Source organism: Spea bombifrons, chromosome 1 (assembly GCF_027358695.1).
Source record: "Spea bombifrons isolate aSpeBom1 chromosome 1, aSpeBom1.2.pri, whole genome shotgun sequence".
NCBI classification, from domain to species: domain Eukaryota; kingdom Metazoa; phylum Chordata; class Amphibia; order Anura; family Pelobatidae; genus Spea; species Spea bombifrons.
Window position 1 is genome coordinate 160,249,809 of NC_071087.1, and position 19,329 is coordinate 160,269,137.

Here is a 19,329-nt window from a genome sequence, read left to right on the forward strand (position 1 = left end):
GCGTTGGTATTTAAAGCTGCTGTTCCACTTGGACAAAACATTAATCGCTTCTCTATTAAGAGATCGGCCGTTCAATTAATTTTAGGAGCTTGCTAAAATGAAGATGATCGCCCGCAGTCTATAGTTTGTCTCTTATATTAAGGATTTATGTGTTGATTTTTTTTTTTCCCTCCCCTGCAGCGTGGACAAGTTCTGTGCCGAAGGTGTGACTCTTCTGGGAGAGCTGGTGCAGGCCAGGAATTTACGCGCCGTGGTCCACATCTTGGATAAAGTTCTCCCCATGTTCTATCCGTGCCCCAGCTACCTCCTGAAGAATGAGTTGTAAGTTGGCATGGCTCCGGGTCACTCGGCACTTTGAGTGGTGTGCGGGGGCACATTATTTTTACTCATGGGTCGGTAGGCGCACTAAATTCACCCACTTCAGCGGGTCTCCTCTAGGGGAGATCCTAGAAGACCTGGCCCACCCAAGGCTAATGCAGGCCCAGAAGACGAAGATTGGGGACTCGGCTACCACTTTTTGGAGCACCGATCACCCCTTTTCACGATTTTTCTGGCTCTCAAGAAAAAAAATGAGTACCACAAATTTTTTAAATTACAAACATATATTAAGAATTCCTAATATTTAGTGTCTGCCCTTTCATTTTTTGTAGGTTCCTTTCCTACATCCTGCTCTTCCTCCAGCTGGATAGCGGCGCTCCTCAGGGCATGACGATGCAGATGACGCATAAAGTCACCCAACATCTCACCGGAATCAACTACGGAGAAAATGTGAAGCTCCTAACGAACATGGTGCAGGTATGTGCCGCCAGTGACGGGGTCTGTGGGGGGGGCATATCGCGCAGCCCGTCGGCCGTTGTCCTTGTCGTTCCCTTTCTGGCAGGTATGAGATCCTCTCTGCTGGCTTCGTGCTGTACGACGCTAACGCGTTTTCCATAACATTCGATATTTCTTTGCTTAGTCCCACATCGCTGCGAGCAACAATCCCAACGGAGTGGGTCCCGTGGCGGTGCTGGAGTTTTGGACGCAAGTTCTCATCAGCCAGCAGCTTTGGCACAGGGATAAAGGCACTCTCCACCTGATGGACCAGCTGTGTAAGGCGGCATTCAGATACATGCAGGAGGATTGCGTCCAGAAGCTGCTCTACCAGCAGCACAAGGTAAGACTAACCGCTGGCAGCAGGACAAGGGAAAGCTGACCGCTGTCGTCCCTACCGGCGGCCCAGGGTACTGCCGACCACCTCACCTTACCAGCAGCTCGCTGTCACCGTCGGCAGCGGCGCAAGGTGAGGGTGACCACCGCCGCTGCATCTACTGTTGGCGCAAGGCAAGGCTGACCACTGTCTTCTAGCACATGCTTTTGAAGTCAGTATTTACTATAGAAATATAATATATATGAACGATCATCCGATGTGGGTCATTGATATGCAGAGAAACGGAAAAGATTCAGATATTTAATATATATATATATATATATGATTTAGGTAAACAAGATATTTATAACAGAATTTTTACGTAGAAGCAATGTAAACAAATCTCCAGCATTTTATCTGTAAATCAGGGGTTAAAGTATCCGAGGACACAGTTTTGGGAAATAACGAATCAAGAAAAAAAATTGATGCCAAACTGAAAATCATGCATTTTGTTGTTTTTGTAGCATTGGGGCTTAAAATTTGGGGTACACTTTTTTTTTTCTCTTGTAGGACGCCTTGGGGTATCACTGTGACCGCGGCATATTGTCTTCCTTTGTGGGGTGGATCGTGGCTGGAAATGTTACCCCCTCCTTCATTGATTCGGCTTACAACCCCTCCCAGGTGCCCACCATGTGGATAAGTCATTATTTTGTGTTGGGGATTTTTTTTCTCCATGGGGTTCTATTACAGAACTACAGAAGCCTTTGTGTTCACTAAAAGCTGTGGCGTTACTGAGTTTCATGGAGTTGGCGCTTTATTAAATATTATAATACAGTTTTGGGTCACTACGTGGGAGCGATAAATTCCTTTTTTGGGTGGAAATGTTCTTGTTTTTGAAAGAAAAGCAAAATTTGTCCATTAAAATAACATGAAATGGGTCAGAAATCCAGTGCAGATTGTGTTAATGTTGGATCACTCCTGTGTTTCAATGGCCCTTTATCACTCCCATCACTCCTGTGCTCCAATGGCCCTTTATCACTCCCATCACTCCTGTGTTCCATTGGCCCTTTATCACTCCCATCACTCCTGCGTCCCAATGGCACGTAAAGATGGGTTCCTTGGTTTCAGCTGAGTTGAGACTTGACGAGTTGGCCCTCACGGACGCGTACAATGCCTCTGGCACTATTAAGTTATTGCCGCCTATCGGAACGACGCATTGCCTGCGCAGTAAAATATGTTTCTTGGTTGCCGATGTTTTCAGATCTGGTTCTCATGGATGGTCCTTAACACGGAGTCCTTATTTGAAGAGGATTCGCAGCTGCGCAGAGTGGTCGAATGGGAGCTGGTCAGCAATCCATCCATGTCTCCGGATCAGGCTTTGAAGGTATGAGCAAGTCCATCGCGCATGGATCGGCCGTTCATTTCCTTGGGGTGCACTTAGCCAATGCGTCTCTTCTTGCCTTGTAGAAAGCCCAGCAGCAGCTGAAGTTACCCATTGTGCCTTCGCTCCAGAGGCTAATGATATACCGGTGGGCTCACCAGGCCCTCGCCACACCAGCAGACCACCCCCTCTTACCTTTCTTCTGGCAAAAGTTCTTTCTTCTCTATCTGAACCGACCAGGACCCCAGTACGGGTATGGCTCTTGCCCCCGCTATATCGTCATGACTGCTGTTTTGGCAGAGCGCGTAACAAGCCGGTGTGGTCTGCTCCTTCCGTAGGTTGCCGGTCGAAGGATGCATTGGCAAGCGTTTTTTCAGCACTCAGGCGCACGCTCACCTCCTGAAGCAGATGAAGCGCCGTCTCATGGAAGTGGCGGATTTCCACCATTCGGCCAGCAGGGCCTTGAGGGTCCTGGTCCCCATGGACGGGTCGCCTGTCCTGTCGGACTCTGGGAGCAGCGGCAACGAAGGCATGGCCACCCCAAACCTGCACCAAGAACTCGTCAAGTAAGGATTCAATCCCATTCATTCATCCGGGCGTGTGTGATGTCACCTGGCATGAGTGATGTCACCTATCATTATTATCATCTATATTATATATCATATATATGTATTCTATAATACTTTTTATTTATTATTATAATTTAATACCTTATTTTTTGGAGGGGGGCATTACATTGCTTACATTACATTTTTATTCATATATATATATATATATATATATATATATATATATATATATATATATATAATTTATTTCCACTAACCCCCCTCCCCCTTATTATATGGCGCTACATTCATTTATTATATGAATGTAATCTAATGTGGAAATGTCCGATACGATCCACAAAATGCTCTTCTTCTTGCATGCTGGTAACACAGAATCTTTTTGGGGCATATATGGATATTCGTGGCTCAATAAATAATCAGAAAATGTCTAAAATAATATTTTTTGGCTTTCTGTTTTTTTATTTTAGGTTATTTAATGTTTTTATTGTGTGGCTGGAGGATGAAAGCTTGCAGAAGGGCGATGTGTATATCCCGTCGCTGCCCAAACAGTACGATACTCACCGCCTGGCCAAGATCATGCAGAACGAGCAGGTAGGTCGGCACACCTGGGCCAAGCCGCAAACCCGTTCGATTTGGCCACGGCTCAACCGCGACCCAGAAGGCGGCGTCTGCGGCTTATTCACCGACACGTAGCCAAAACTAACCGCAACAACCGTCTGCTCGCAGGGTCTGTGGATGGAGTTCATTAACATGGAGCGTATCGTTTATGAAATTCAAGAATCCATAAATGCCTGGACCCAGATCAAGGTAGAGATGGACACGTGTCTGCATGCGCCGTCCGTGTCCATGGACCTGCCCGGCTCGGTATCAGGTACCCCGTGTTCTGATATGGTTAGGGCTTGCGTGTAGAGATCCTAGAGGGGTGCGGATAACAAGGCGGTGGGCTTGTGATGTTTGTTCTTAACGTGATTTGTCTTGTCGTTTATCCTGCTAGCGAAGGAACGGATTCTCTGTAACCTGAAGAAGCACAATTCTCCTTGCGCTGGTATCGCCCTGCAGCTGATGAAAGCTCCCGTGCCAGTAATTCCTCCCCTGTGTTACGGGAATCTCCAGGAAGCCATGAAGATTGTTCACAAAGACCTTACTGTCCTGCAGCAGCATGCCAAGTGAGAGCCCCTCCATGCTTTTTACTAATATATATATATATAATGGGGATGATTACCTACAATCCTAATATTATGTAATTTGGGATTTTTATGTGGAATCTATGGTTAGAAGTGGGACAGCCTCCCAGCAGAAGTGGTAGAGGGTAATACAGCGAGGGTATTGAACGCGTGTTCGTGAGAGTAACTAAATGAAATAGTTTTTGCCGGCACGCCGAACCCTCTGTGTATCAAACTTTTTGTTGTTTTTTTGCTTTGTATTCTAGATCTGCATCCATGCGGGAGTCGCAGCAGGTCGCTTTAGACAGTGAGATGCTGGATACGATCACAAAGTTATACATCAACCGGGAGGAGCAAATCGAAATGAAGATCGAATGCAGAGGGAATTTAAATAAATCCTGTTCCGGCCCAGCCATCGTCACGGTCAAGGTAAGAGGTCCGGTATTTTGCTACAGAAGTTGGGGAGGATAAAGATTTCTTAGTTTCATCGCTCTAAAGAAGCAACCTGAAGAGATCTTGGAGGTTCTGAGATCCAACGCCATGAGCGGAGGTCCAACGCCATGAGCGGAGGTCCAACGCCATGAGCGGAGGTCCAACGCCATGAGCGGAGGTCCAACGCCATGAGCGGAGATCCAACGCCATGGTCTGAGGTCCCACGCCATGGTCTGAGGTCCCACGCCATGGTCTGAGGTCCCACGCCATGGTCTGAGGTCCCACGCCATGAGCAGAGGTCCCACGCCATGAGCAGAGGTCCCACGCCATGAGCATAGGTCCCACGCCATGAGCAGAGGTCCAACGCCATGAGCTGAGGTCCAACGCCATGAGCAGAGGTCCAACGCCATGAGCAGAGGTCCAACGCCATGGTCTGAGGATATTCTGGCCACTAAAAGGTTACCAACGTCTCAACTTAGATGTGCTCTCTGTTTAATGGCGTGGGACGTGACCTATTGATGGGATTCTGCCGCACGTTGTCCTTGGCTTGAGATGTTTGGCGCCGTGTGTAGTGTTGAAAGGGCTCACAGCGAGACATTTTCTTCCCCCAGTTTGAAGGAATGCAGATGGATGAGACGGTCAGCCAGCAGCTCCACGTCTTGAGGCGAGAGATGAAGCAGTTACAAGCAGACGCCACCAAACCAACTCCCATCAACGTCATCGAAACCGCTGTGCACCTGGAGAACTTCATAACGTGAGTGCGGCCTGGGGCATCGCTCTCCTCCGCAACGTCTCCGTCTTTTCTCTCGGCACATCGTTTATTTAAGCGCTCTTCTGCTTTATGATTGCCGCTCGTTCACACAGGGCTTTGGTGAATGCGTACAAAGTGCAGTCTCCTCCGGAGATCCAGAAAATTGGGATCGGCACCTTCTTCGCCGTAGTGGAGTTTGTGTGCGACGAGACCCAGCGGCACCCTCCGACGCGCCAGTTTTTCACCTCCTGCATCGAGATTTTGGGTCAGGTATGTGAGTATTTATTTATTTTATCTCTTCTTCTTCCATCATTATGTCTTGCTTCAAACAAGGCCTCTACAGAAGATTACTCCCATCACTGCCAGCTGTGGAACACAGCCTCGTTGTCACATGTTTACACATTAATGCCCGGTCTTTTTATACCTTAAAGGGTTAATCCTTTCATGTATTAAACCTTCATAAATGAAGCTTCTTGTAAAAGAGTTTCTTATATATACCCCCGCCTTTACAGTATGCTTTCTACATTAAGTGGTGGCTCCTGCGCCAAGTCTTCCCAGGCTCTGCCTCTCAGAAGAAGTGGTAGAGCTTAATACTTTACTGACTTCCAGCTGATATGCAGACGATGTAGTCGAGACTCCGAACTGAATTGTCGCGGCGGTTCCCCCCTCTCTATCGCCAGGTCTTCATCAGCGGGACGCAGTCGGAGTGTCGGCCGATCCTCCATACCATTTTGCAGAACCGGAGGCTGTGCACCTTGCTGTCTCCTTATTTCACCCCGGCAGCCTCCCCGGGAGAGTTCGTCCTGCTGTACGAAAAGGTGGTGGAAGCCATAAGCGAAGACAACAGCGATGTCATCTTTATGCTGCTGACCAAGGTATGCCTTGCATGCGCATTGCGTGTGCTTTTACTCTTAAAGGGGTTCGTGTTCTGTGTTGTGGTCACTTTTTCCTGTAATAAACAGCCGATGGACGGCTCAAATCTTTCTGATGCAGTTTTTTTGTTCCTCCTATCAGTTTTTTTTTCCTTTCATTAATTACATATTTGTTAAAATGTTCATCGTTTTGGGTGATCGGGCGGTGAAATCGAGCCTGTAATGGAAGTTCGCTGCAAACTTCAGCAAATGCCAGTAAATTGTCAAGATTTCTTTCTGCTTCCCTGCACGACGTATAGATCAAGTGTGATTTAAACTATTAAAGTGTAAATGTGCATTACACGTACGTCTTTAAATATGTCCGAACGACGCTCCTCTCTGCCAATCGCTCCCCGTACCCTCCAGAATCAAATTCAGACTCCTGATCCACGGAGCCTTTAACATCCCAGCACCCCCTATACCTCTGCCCTCCTTTCCAAATACCCCCCTAACTGCCCTCTTCGCTCCTCTCATGACCTGCGTCTCTCTTCTACCCTCATTACCTCTTCCTCCATTCAGGATTTGCCCCGCTCTGCGCCCCCCCTCTAGAAATCCCTCCCCGTCCCGTCAGACTTTCTCCCTCGTCTGCCACTTTCAAAAGCTCTCTGAAAACCCACCTCTTTCTAAAAGCGCACAATCTTTCCTCCCAACACTCTCAGCCAGCATCCTAATCCACCCATCTGAACCACCAACAACCTCTGCAGATCATCCGGACCCGACAGACTCATCCCCAACCGTCCTCTCCCTCAACCAATGACTAGATTGTAAGCTCCTGGGAGCAGCGTCCTCCTCTCCTTTTGCACCACTTTGTCATTGTGCGTGACTTTAAATTATTTCCCACATACTCTGCTGGCGCTATATTGATAAATGGGATGTAAATGTGATGATGATGTCATCAATAGCAGATATTTTATTTTATTTATTAAAGTTTGATCTCAACCACTGGCTGAACTCTGCCAAGCCGTCCATGTCGGAGCGGACCAAGTTGCTGGAGTGCGTCCACCTGGCCCTGACGCTCTGCGGCCTCGTCCCCGAAGAGGATCTCCTGATGCCTTTCAACATCTTCTGCAAGCACTGGAGCTCGGTCCTGCGCTACCAGTTCCCGGACCATTACAGCGACTGCTTGCGGCTACTGATGCAAAGTGAGCGTCGGTCTGTGCCCCCCGGGGGTCCCATGATTATCGATCTCAAAAAAAACCTTTTCTGCTTTTTAGTTACCGCTTTGATCAAAAAATGCAAAAATGGATACAAAGTAACTTATTATAAACAAAAGAGAGCACTAAGCTTACGATGGTCAGTGATTGACCGACCTTGTGTCGCTAGGGCGAGCCCAAAGTTCACGTTTTTATTTAAAAAAATGTATTTGAACCCCAAATTCACCTTTTGTATATGAAATTTAATACATCCAAGTGCGTTTGTACCGTAAAAAGTCGCTAATGTCCTTTTTGTCCCCCTCTTGCTGCCCAGGTTCCGCAGAACAGCTCTTAAGTCCTGAATGCTGGAGGACGTCTCTGAAAGCCGTGGGGTGTTACACCCCGAGAAAACCCCCAAATCCCCTAAAGCCTGAGTCCCCCGATCCACTCGCCTTTCCAAGCTCTGCAAACAAAACGATGCTATCGGCCGAGCAGGTGGGCTCTTCCAACGTCCCCCCGATAAAGCTGTTTAGGGGTGATGCTCATAAACTAGGGTTAGGGACAGTCGTGAATACGATTTTTGGAAGCTGTATCTTTTTTTTTTAAATGTGATAAAACCGCATGTGATGCCTTAATAGCACCCGCAGATTGCGAAACCGCCCCCAAGGAACCATATGTCGGAGAATAAATCTGTTATATGCTGTGGCAGGGACGAGCCTAGGCTTTACTGCCACCGGGGTGCAATATTTCTTCAGCACCCCCAACCCCATATTAACATGCACATACATACCGACCCCAACACTCACGCTAACACTCAGCCAGCTCACACTTTAAAAGTAAAATAACTCACAATGCAAGAAGATTTTGAGTTGGGCCGGTTGGGATATTTTAAGAGGGGCAGGGAAGACCCCCTGATCTCTTTTTGGTGGTCCCTCTGATGCCTCCTCAACCCCCCCATCCATCTATCTCCATCCCATCTATCTTCAGTGCATCTCTCTTTTATTATAAGCAATGAAACAAGGGCAATCCTAACTTATTGTACCCAAAATGCCACACATTGCGTTGCGTTACCATGAAGATCTTTCTGTTGTCTGCAGGTTCTGGAGACCATTAAATGGCTTTCAGACTTCTTCCACAAGCTGCGGTTGTCGAAGCCCGACTTTCAGAGCTTCGGTTTATACTCCAAGTGGAGCGCCTACGTCCCTGAGGTGAAGATCTTCTTGGAGTACCTGGTGAAGAGTCTCATTGACTATGAGCTTGCCAACCTAGCCCACGAAGCCATGGGGAGCCACGCAATCCAGGCAGGTAATGAGCCACCTCAAGTTAAAGGAATGCCCCGGCATATGCATATAATAACTTAGCCCCCTGTGAGGTATTGGTTTCTCCTGCCTGTTAATGTACGATGGAGTCCTGCCGACTGCCCGCCATATGCATTTGCCTCTTTCCCTGCCCCCATCCCCCAGCCCCTAGGCTTGCATGAGATGCGTTTAGCTGGACAGATGTCTGCCACTGAAGTCTCACGGATGCTAGCGTTTTGGGGAGGTCTAACAAGGCCCCCCCCCACGCATGCGCAGAAAACAGAAACCCTTTGGTTTCAATGAGTGGACAGAAGTGGGACCGCGGAGGAGGTGGGGAGTTTCTCCTGGTTTCTTTTTTCCCTACTCTTAATATGCATCAACTGTATGGGGCAAGTCGCCCCTTTCAGGTGTCCACTCCTTTGGCATACAAATTAATTCGGGTTTTCAAGATATATATATACACTGCCGTTCAAAAGTTTGGGGTCACTCCGAAATGGTTTTTAAAGAATTAAAAGTGTGTCCATTAAAATAACATGGAACAGATTAGAAATCCAGCACAGACGGGGTTAATGTTCTAAATGACTATTGTAGCTGGAAACGGCTGATTTTTTTAATGGAATCTCTCCGTAGGCGGACAGAGGCCCTTTATCACTCCCATCACTCCTGTGTTCCAATGGCCCTTTATCACTCCCATCACTCCTGTGTTCCAATGGCTCTTTATCACTCCCATCACTCCCGTGTTCCAATGGCTCTTTATCACTCCCATCACTCCCGTGTTCCAATGATCCTTTATCACTCCCATCACTCCCGTGTTCCAATAGCCCTTTATCACTCCCATCACTCCCGTGTTCCAATCGCCCTTTAAAAGGCTGATTGATGGTTAGAAAACCCTTTTACGATTATGTTACGGCCAGAAATGTCCTCGTTTTTCATAAGTTACCCCAAACGTTTGAAGAGTGGTATAAAAACTTTTTTCCAACCTGTAAATGCCATTTATATCACGTTATTTAGTGTTATTTAGTGGTATTTAGTGGTATTTAGTGTTATTCAGTGTTATTTAGTGGTATTCAGTGTTATTTAGTGGTATTTAGTGGTATTCAGTGTTATTTAGTGGCATATATAATGTTATTGGTTGATATATTTAGTGAACTCTAAAAAGTAGGGCTTGCGGAAAGTCACTGATCCGCGTATGGTTATCCTGAAGCCGAGATGAGGCCAAGTAAGATCCGAGACGCTGTAGAAGGTAGAAGAACGGGCCGACTGGACGGGCTGGGGGGGTCTTGTCTGCCGTGCTGACGTTCTAATGCTGAGAAACTCTTAATGTATTTTTTTCCGTCAGCGCTGCAGTCTCTGCATTCTGTGATCACGGAGCTATTCAAACCGTGGCTCATGGTCCTGGATAAGGGGGAAAACAGGTATTCTTTCTATTTTACTTCTGGCTTAAACCGGTAATACTCCCATTTATAAAATATTTTCACCGTTATAAGAAATGAGCCCAAAAATAAAATAAATTGTGTTTTTATCCTAAACTTACACATTCCATACGGCCGTGAACTGGGTAACAACTGAACGTCTCCTAAAATGTTACCGTCCGGGCTTAGTTTTGTTATTGATCTATGGGTACCACCATATTGGCTAATAATGATTTAATAATAATAATAATAATAAATTATTATAATTATTATTATATTAATAAACGGTATGACTTTTCCCTTAAATAATAAAAAAAAAATTAAACATTTAAAGAAAAAAAAAACGTTTTACTCTAAATTCCACTGAAAAGATCCCCAATATTTGTACCGGTACCCCAGTTTCGACACATTTGTTTCAAGAAAAATGTAGTTATTATATTAAACGCGTTAAAACTATTACATTTATTAATTGTTAACGACTTTTTATGTCCCGTGATGAATAATGCAGGGAAAGTCTTTATTTGATAGTATTTTATATCATTCTATATAATTTCTTCCCCCAATCAGTAATCAGCGGTGCTACCCTTGGCTGGAGAGCGACACTCCGCTCGCCGCCGGGATGGTCCAGTTATTTACTGACTGCATTCTGACGCTGCATCAGAAGTATCAGGGTGAGTGGAACAGCCTCCCGGCAGAAGTGGCAAATGCAGTAAGGGAATGTAAACATGCGCGGGATCGGCATACGGCTCCTGAATCTAAGACGAGACCAACGACTGATTAGGGTTTGAGTCTTTCCAGCAGGAGAAACGGGCGGCTAGACGGGGGCCGAATGGGGCCGGTCCGCCAGCAGATTCAATGTGATTTTAAACAGCCCCCTCTAGTGGCAGACTTATAGGAAAGCGTCAGGAGGGATGGTGGGGAGGTCTGCTACCTGTAGTTTGGTTTCCTTTGTTCTAACGCATGCCTTTTTCTTTGGGGGCGCAGACCGGCTCTTGCCCGGGCAGCGCAGCGCCCTCTGGCTGCACCTCATGCATTACTGTGAGTCGTGCACGGCGCCGAAGCTGCCGGAGTACATTCTGTACGCCTATCACACGGAGTACTGCAAGCTGCCCTGGAAAGACATGCACCCTGACCAGACCCTGATGGAGGAGTTCTTCAAGGTGCGTCTTTCAGTTGGACCTGGACGCGGATATAACTTTTAGAAGTTTGCATGCGCTCTTTTGTAGGAGCACCAAAAAGCTGCATGTCGGGCATTAATAGGAGAGAATGAAAATCTTTAGATCAGCAGTTGGAGGCTTTTCCAGTGATTTTGGTTCTTCATTTTTAATGCGGATATTGGCTACATTTGCATGATATCACACTTGTTAGTTCGGTGTCCCTGCTGCACCCAATGGTGTAGCTCCCTTGGGGGTTGTACTATTCCTGGGCGCCATCGTACCCCGACCCTCAGTCCACAAACACATGGCGCCAGGCACTGTGTATGATCTAACCCTTTACAAAAGCTGCCAGAAATCTGCAACATAGCAATAAGGGAGACATAACTGAATGGGAAGGAATAATCCTGTTCATCTGTTTAAAAGTTTGGGGTCACTTAGAAATGTCCTTGTTTTTGACAGAAAAGGCAATTTTGTCCATTAAAATAAATGGATCAGAAATCCAGCGAAGACGGGGTTAATGTAAATGACTATTTAATGGAATCTCTTCATAGGCGTACAGAGGCCCTTTATCACTCCCATCACTCCTGTGTTCCAACGGCCCTTTATCACTCCCATCACTCCTGTGTTCCAACGGCCCTTTATCACTCCCATCACGCCTGGGTTCCAATGGCCCTTTATCACTCCCATCACTCCTGTGTCCCAATGGCCCTTTATCCCTCCCATCACTCCTGTGTTCCAATGGCACGTTGTGTTCGCTAATCTAAGTTTAAAGGCTAATTGATGGTTAGAAAACCCTTTTGTAATTATGTTACAGCCAGAAATGTTCTTGTTTTCCGTGAAAACAGCTGAGTGACCCCAAACTTTTAAATAGTATTGTATTTTGTTAATTTTAACAGGTAAACACCAAGACATTTATTTAGTGGACGGAACGATAAAATATAGGGTTTATCGTTCTGTCCACTAAAACTACTTTTAACCCCTTCATGACAATGCCTGTACATGTACAATGTACAATGAATTGTTTTTAATGGGTTAAAGTGTAAAATAAACCCAAAAACTTGCCCGCTTGTCCCAGCTCTGGTAACGTTTTATTATAATTTAACCCCTTAAGGACAATGGGCGGTCCCTAAACCCATTGAAAACAATGCATTTTGAGCCCGTCATTAGGGGTTAAAAAAAAAATGTAAGCATGTTATTTTTTTTTTTAACTATTTTTTTTCTTGCCGCATATGATTAGAACTTTCTCCAGCTGTACTTACATCACATGTCTGTGCTTCGCATCTACCAGGTGGAGCGAGGGAGCCCCAAGAGCTGCTTCTTGTTCTTAGGGGCCGTTTTGTGCGACGTCAACTGGCTGAGTGTCCTCTCGGACGCCTGGGGTCCTGTGCCTCGCCCTGAAACCCACCGCATGCTAGTCTGTCTCCTGTTCATGATGGTCTTCCTAGCCAAGGAGGAAAAGCTTATTAATGAGCCGGTAAGTTGGATTGAGTCTCGCGCATGGTTAGCGGTAATATATACTAAAATGATACAATTCATGTTTTCTGTAGCAGAATGGGGCTGTGATAAAGGCATGTTTGTGGAGCCAAGATCTCTACTTTCTGTTGTCAGGGGTCGCCGCTCCTTAATCTCCTGGGTCAGGCCAGCACCCTGTCTTGGCACCTCGTGGACGCCGTGTCTTACCAGAACGTGATGGGGTATTTCAGCAGCCACTACCCTCCCTCTGTCATCCTGAGCGCTCACCTTGCAGACGAACTTCTCCTGAAGCTCTTAAAGGTCTCAGCCGGACTCACCTGTTTTCCAGATAACAATATCTATTCTGTGAGTATTACTAAGGGGGGGTTAATATATCTTTTGGTTTTCCGTGGGATCTACAGTGGAATTATTTGTGGAGTCTTACTTTCCATAATATCACACCTGCTCAAAGTACTGTAAGTAACCAAATATAAATATATAATATATAATATACATATATATATATATATATATACATATACGTGTGTATATGTATATGTATATATATATATATATATATATATATATTATTGTTGTTGTTAATAATAATAATAACATTATATATATTATTATATAATAAATATATATATAATATATATATTTAATATATAAAAATATATATAATTATTATTATTATATATTATTATATATAATAATAATTATATATATTATTATATATTAAATATATATATTATATATATTTAATATATAATAATATATATATAAATTATATATTAAATATATTATCATATAGTATATAATAATAAGAAACCTCGGAGTGGGTACAAAGCATTCGCAGTGAGCAATACAGTGGTTCCTTTTTTGGTAAAAAAAACCAGAAAATAAATTTTTTCTTTTTAAATTGAGCTCATGATGTTTACTTGTTTGTATTTTTATTTAGAGATGCAGTCATATTGGCATAAGTGTGTTTTATACCCCAGTATAGTGAACAGGGTACAACGTTTCCATGTATTCTTCACCTAAAACATCCTATAATAGCGATTTGTTTTATCTAGAACGCTCTGCTCTAAGCATTTGCTGCAGGCTGGTAGTATCTGTCCTTGCTGACTTGCTGCAGGACAGTAGGTTGGTATGGTCTTCGGGTTTCGGTAACGCTTCGTTCTGCCGCAGGACGTCACCCCGAAATGCCGGATCTACGTTCAGCAGGTGGTGCAGTTCCTGAGCTCGCTGGAGCAGAACGGTAAAATCGCTCTGCCCGCCATGGAGCAGGAGATGGCCAAGCTCCTGGACGACATCGTCATCTTCACTCCTCCAGGTCAGTGACGGAGACCCTTGGTGCGGGGATTAGATCCTCAGTCTAAACTCATCGTACTGTGCGTGATGGGAGCTGTAGTCCCGCTGTGAACATCTCGGTGTGTAACTTGTAACGGCCTTGCATGGTTTATGCATGCGCTCATCGTGATACTTTGTAACCAGTGAATCACGGGGATGTTCTCCGCAGACCTTGACGTCCAGAAGCGTCACATGGCTCTGAGCAGCCTGTTCATGGAGCTCCTGATGGTGATGAATAACGCCAGCGTGACCACCGCCGAGTCCCTGCGGGGGGCTCTCGTCGGGTGGATTGATACCAAAGTGCAGGGCCTGTTCGTGATGCCCTTGTTAACGGCCGCCTGTCAGAGTCTGGCGTCCATCAGGCACATGGCCGAGGCCACCGAAGCCTGCATCCTGGCTTACTTCAAAGATGGTGAGATAGGGGCTTTTACTTATGCATTGCCGCTGTATATGACCGTGCAGAGTCCCCCCCATGTGCATTTGCCCCCTTCTCCATGCCCCTGCTATTGGGTGTTTCATTGATGGAATAATGCCATGCCGTCTCTCCTGCTTCTTATAGATACCCTTCACAATCAGAACCCAGGCTGGGGGCCGATCCTGGCGTCGCTGCAAGTACCCGAGCTCACTACGGAGGAGTTTCTGCAGGAATGCCTGACCCTCGGCAGCTACTTAACCCTTCACGTCTATGTCCTGCAGTGCTTGAACCGCGAGCAGACCCTCTCCAACGAGCTCCGGGTCCTGGTGAGGATCTCCAAGTGGTTGGAGCAGGCACAGCCGAGGTAAGGGTGCAGACATCACGATGAGAGAGGACCAAATAAAACCTACCCGTTACCCATCACGCCGCCGGCCTCCCCTGATGATCTTCAGTCCATGTGACTTGTCCTAAACATGGTGGAAAGGTCAGCAGAAAGTCCTAGGGCAGGGGTGTCCAACCTGCGGCCCTCCAGCTGCTGCAGGACTACATCTCCCATCCTCCTCAGCCAGCCCCTTATGGGAGATGTAGGCCATGTCCCAGGGCTATCTGTGTGACCCTCGGGGACCACTAGAGGTATGCAGGAACCCTATTAATAAAATCTAAAAGATAATAAATAATAATTTAAGGATTGATGGAAATTACGTCTATTTACTAAAAACCCAGATTTATGTTCGTCGTTTGTGGGTTTTTTTTGTCTTCTCGATGTTTCCGTCAGCTCTTTGACCGAAGAGCCCAAGCTCTTTCTGTGGTGGCACAAGGCCTTGCAGCTATCCCTGATCCAAGTCGAGCAAAATGACAGCGCGGTGACGGAGACCATCATCCGGATCCTGCTGTCCGTGCAGAACAGGCTGGCCGTCTTGGGAGAAGAGAGGATGGCTTCCGGAATTCTCGGGGTCATCGGGTTAGGAAGAAAATCTCCTCTCTCCGCGAGGTAGGAATTCGTGTCTCAATGCGGTTAGTGTGGGATGGCGCAGATAAAGTAACTCGCCCCGCCAGACACCGAGGAGTCGCTGGAAACGTTATACCCGGCGTCTTGGGGCGTTTATCGCCTTTATCTCATTCTCTGGATAGTTCCCCCCCCCGTAATTTACTCTTTATTTGCAGGTTTCGGGTCGTCGCTCGGAGCATGGCCGCGTTCATTTTAGTCCAGGTCCCTGCGGAAAATCAAATCCGCCTTAAGGCAGGGTCGGGATTGCACTTGTCGCCGAAGGCTCAGCAGGTATGTTGGCCCCCGTTACTGGCCCGGATACTATGTTTCCAGCGTTTCGAGGGTCGTTCTTTCTCCCTTAAGGTTGCGGTGCTTGCCAAGTAGTGGCAGATACTTGAATATAAATCGGAATCTTTTTTTTTTTTTAACCCCTTAATGACCGCCCATTGTCCTTAAGGGGTTAATAATTTAATAAAAAAAAAATAAAAGTATAACGCATTCATTGTCAGTAAAGGGGTGACTTTATCACCATGTTGTCATAGATACAAAGTCTTTACAAACTTCTGATTATGAGAGCCCTGGTTCTGAGGACGATGATTGGCAGTAAGGGCAGTAAATCTCTGGTGACCACGGGTGCTGGGGGGGCGCTTTTAATAATAAGTTTGGGGTACACGTCATCTAAAGTGTGTTAGTCCCTGGATTTTTTTCTCCATTCTGAGCAAAACTAAAATGTGCTTAAAAGGGTTTTTTTTTTTTTGCCTAATAATCTAATGAACATTCGCGCATTAGTACATGCTCCTCTTTCTTAGTACATGCTCCTCTTTCTTAGTACATGCTCCTCTTTCTTAGTACGTGCTCATCTTTTTTTTTTTTATCTAATATGTAAATTAACCCCTTAAGGACAATGGGCGGTCCCAAAACCCATCGAAAACGATGCGTTTTGTGCTTTGTCATTAAAGGGTTAAAGCGGACACTTATAAACCCCAATTACTGAGAAAAAGAATCCAGCGTTTTTGAGCATTTCTTAGACATATGGGATTGTAATCTCTCCACGTTCTCCTAGAAAACCCCCCAAAAAACATCTAAAGGAAAATAAGATATGTTTTTAAAATGTATCTGCCTTGTTAACTCTTCGAGTGCCTGTAATGCCACGCTGCGATTTTATCTCGCTGGCGTTCTTTCGCGGCGCTGCATTTACCGCTTCTGTCCCCGGAACAGGCAGTCGGCGTCCTGGAGTCGATGACGTCAAGCAAGCAGTACGCCGAGTATCAGGAAGAAATTTCCCAGGCGTCCCAGTTCATCCGGTACCCGGGACACTGCCTTCAAGACGGGAACACGCTGCTGGCTCTCCTCATCAACTCTCTGTACCCAGAAGTGCATTATCTCAACATCATCAGATAGGAGAAAAAAAACCTCAATGTTTCTTTACTCGGCGCAGCCCTTTTTTTTCTCGCGTTCCGATCTATAAATGACGGATAAAATAACAAGATGCGTAACACTTGCTGTTTTTTTTTGTTTTTTTTTCTTAAAACCTCGATGGAAGAGACTTTACGGGACCCGAACCAGCAGAGGATATATGGGGAGTTTGTTCTTTGTCCTTTTATGATTGTCCGGGGGGGGGGGGGATTGGTGCAATCAAGAGTTAAATTCCCACCTCTTTGCCCCTTTTGCTAAAGTCTGAAGTACCCACTCGTCTTGTGATGCTCCTTGAAACGTGCTAAGAAATACCCAAATCTGCGATATTCATATAATAACAAAAATACTTAACAGTCAAATTATTGGACGTTTTATTTGGAAAATGTTCCAGACTCATCTCTTTATATATATCGTATTTAACCTTTCACCGTCCTGCGGCGTCTATGGAGTCAGACGCTCTCTTGTTGGGTATACAGCACCAGATATCTTGATCTTGTGTGCTTAAAATATGCAGTTGTGACATAAGAGGCTGTCACCTGTGATGTAAAAGATCATGATCGTTGGTTAAATTGCCCCCCCACCCGCCGTTAGCTGCTGTAGGAACTCTATAGGACTCTGATGGATCTTAGCTCTTAGCTCGTAGCACCAGTGTAGAAGACAAGTCTCCATCATATCTGACTTATCGTACCCACAAGGGTGGTCTAGAACCTTAATGCAAGACAAATGTCCTCCACACAAGGCAACCGAGAACCCAACAAGTACTTTTCAGGCCTTCAACAGTAATGTAAGGGTTGGTATGCCTCTAGACCCAGTGGCCAAGGAGGTCCACATCTGGACTTGCCGTTACCCTTGGGGAGAGCCCGTGGGAAAAATGTTCTTCTGAGCTCTACTGATGGTCTTTTACGTCACAGAATGTCAAAGGCAAAAAATATATATTTTCTCCTCCTCTTTGAAGAAAATGATATTTAGTATAAGTGACCGTAATTTGAAATTGGGATGAGGAGTGACCATGTTTGAAAATACTGTGTTATGCCTTTTATTGCCTTACAGCGGAAGTGGTGGGCATTTTGGGGTCTGTGAGGATCATGGGCCAGTCGGGGGGGGGGGTCCTCTAATCTCCCCTGACCAAATCAATGGAGATCTGTGCAGCTCCCACATGGCCACCTTGCCACGAGGTGGCTGTTCAGGTTTGGGCCGGGGCAGGTGGTCCTCTCTTGGGTCATATCTTGACCCCGTCTAGCTCGATTTGGACACCCGCAGTGTTGGGGTATCCGCTAAGACCCCCCCAAAAAAGGTTTGAAATAATGTAGCTAAAGGTAGAGGGAGACAAAACCCCTCTCCACCTAGGAGACAAACATCTGAGATGTTCGGTGACCGAGAGTTAACTTACAGAACCTTCGCGCCTTCACAACAAAAAAACAAAAAAATCGCTTTCTTGGGAGTCTGGCGTTAAATGGCGCAGGACGATGCGTAAACTGGAATCCTGGGTCAATTTGCACTATTGTTTTTGATTATTATTGCAAGAATGTTTCTTTTCCTGTGTTTGAATTTGCACTTCCTCGTGTTCTATGGTGTCAGCGTGGGCAGGGTAAATATAAACCAAAACGTGGTTTGGAAAATGTTTGTGTCTATATCTATTTACCTCCAGATATAAGCAGGGCCGGGGATCTTGCCGGCTACGTGGACTACTCCCTAACCACTGGAAATTTCCAGTCCGGTTGGGAGATGGCCGTACCGACGAGCCCTTTCTACTTGAGCTGGTTTTGAGACTTTTAACCATTTAGTGACCCATCTCTTTAAAAAAAAAATGACCGATAATGACCCTTTTTGAAACTATGACTTGTTAGGAATATATATATTCTTAAAGAAATCACCTGTGTTCAAGTAGGGATTTATCTGTGACATAGCAGTGAGAGAAACCCCCATTTGGGATGCAGTTATAGTGGAATACGATAAAACCCACAGGAACCAGCCCAGAACGCTCCAAATTCTGGAGAAGCCTTCGAGAGAAGAACACTTATTATAGAACGATATATAAAGAGAGGTTATTTAGAAGGCGTTGCGCGTGGCAACGTAAATCTCATATAAATACAGATGTTTTAAATAGCTGGGGGCGTCACGGTCCATGTTTAAAGCTCAGGGTGTAATACAGAGCTGATTGCACGCGAACATTACGATCATTGAACATGAACACATGACATGCTAAGCGGCTTGGTCTTTTTTTTTGGGGGGGTAACGTGGTTTGCAGTGTGGATATCAGCCTGGGGTAGCCCACGAGGGCTTTCCATGTGGCCTTCAGTCATATATATAGTTTGTTTGATTATAGGGTATAGCGCCCCCTTCCTGCGCAGCCTCTTAATTTTAAAGAT

At 45.7% G+C, this 19,329-nt stretch overlaps 1 protein-coding gene across 1 annotated transcript in view; it reads left to right on the forward strand.

Moving 5' to 3' along the window:
• Positions 1-17,119, forward strand: part of EPG5 (ectopic P-granules 5 autophagy tethering factor) — a 46,680-nt gene extending 29,561 nt beyond the window's left edge. The window contains exons 17-44 of the mRNA XM_053448265.1: positions 181-321; positions 651-795; positions 959-1,156; positions 1,700-1,810; positions 2,391-2,513; positions 2,597-2,763; positions 2,849-3,076; positions 3,547-3,670; positions 3,806-3,950; positions 4,074-4,245; positions 4,509-4,671; positions 5,286-5,428; positions 5,539-5,695; positions 6,106-6,300; positions 7,265-7,478; positions 7,804-7,964; positions 8,567-8,774; positions 10,107-10,182; positions 10,747-10,850; positions 11,164-11,339; positions 12,625-12,810; positions 12,945-13,154; positions 13,980-14,124; positions 14,311-14,553; positions 14,701-14,920; positions 15,332-15,547; positions 15,721-15,835; positions 16,763-17,119. Coding sequence (XP_053304240.1) covers positions 181-321; positions 651-795; positions 959-1,156; positions 1,700-1,810; positions 2,391-2,513; positions 2,597-2,763; positions 2,849-3,076; positions 3,547-3,670; positions 3,806-3,950; positions 4,074-4,245; positions 4,509-4,671; positions 5,286-5,428; positions 5,539-5,695; positions 6,106-6,300; positions 7,265-7,478; positions 7,804-7,964; positions 8,567-8,774; positions 10,107-10,182; positions 10,747-10,850; positions 11,164-11,339; positions 12,625-12,810; positions 12,945-13,154; positions 13,980-14,124; positions 14,311-14,553; positions 14,701-14,920; positions 15,332-15,547; positions 15,721-15,835; positions 16,763-16,945 — 4,669 coding nt within the window. The 3' untranslated portion in view covers positions 16,946-17,119. The remainder of the gene's footprint in view (positions 1-180; positions 322-650; positions 796-958; positions 1,157-1,699; positions 1,811-2,390; positions 2,514-2,596; positions 2,764-2,848; positions 3,077-3,546; positions 3,671-3,805; positions 3,951-4,073; positions 4,246-4,508; positions 4,672-5,285; positions 5,429-5,538; positions 5,696-6,105; positions 6,301-7,264; positions 7,479-7,803; positions 7,965-8,566; positions 8,775-10,106; positions 10,183-10,746; positions 10,851-11,163; positions 11,340-12,624; positions 12,811-12,944; positions 13,155-13,979; positions 14,125-14,310; positions 14,554-14,700; positions 14,921-15,331; positions 15,548-15,720; positions 15,836-16,762) is intronic.
• The last annotated feature ends 2,210 nt before the right edge of the window (positions 17,120-19,329 follow it).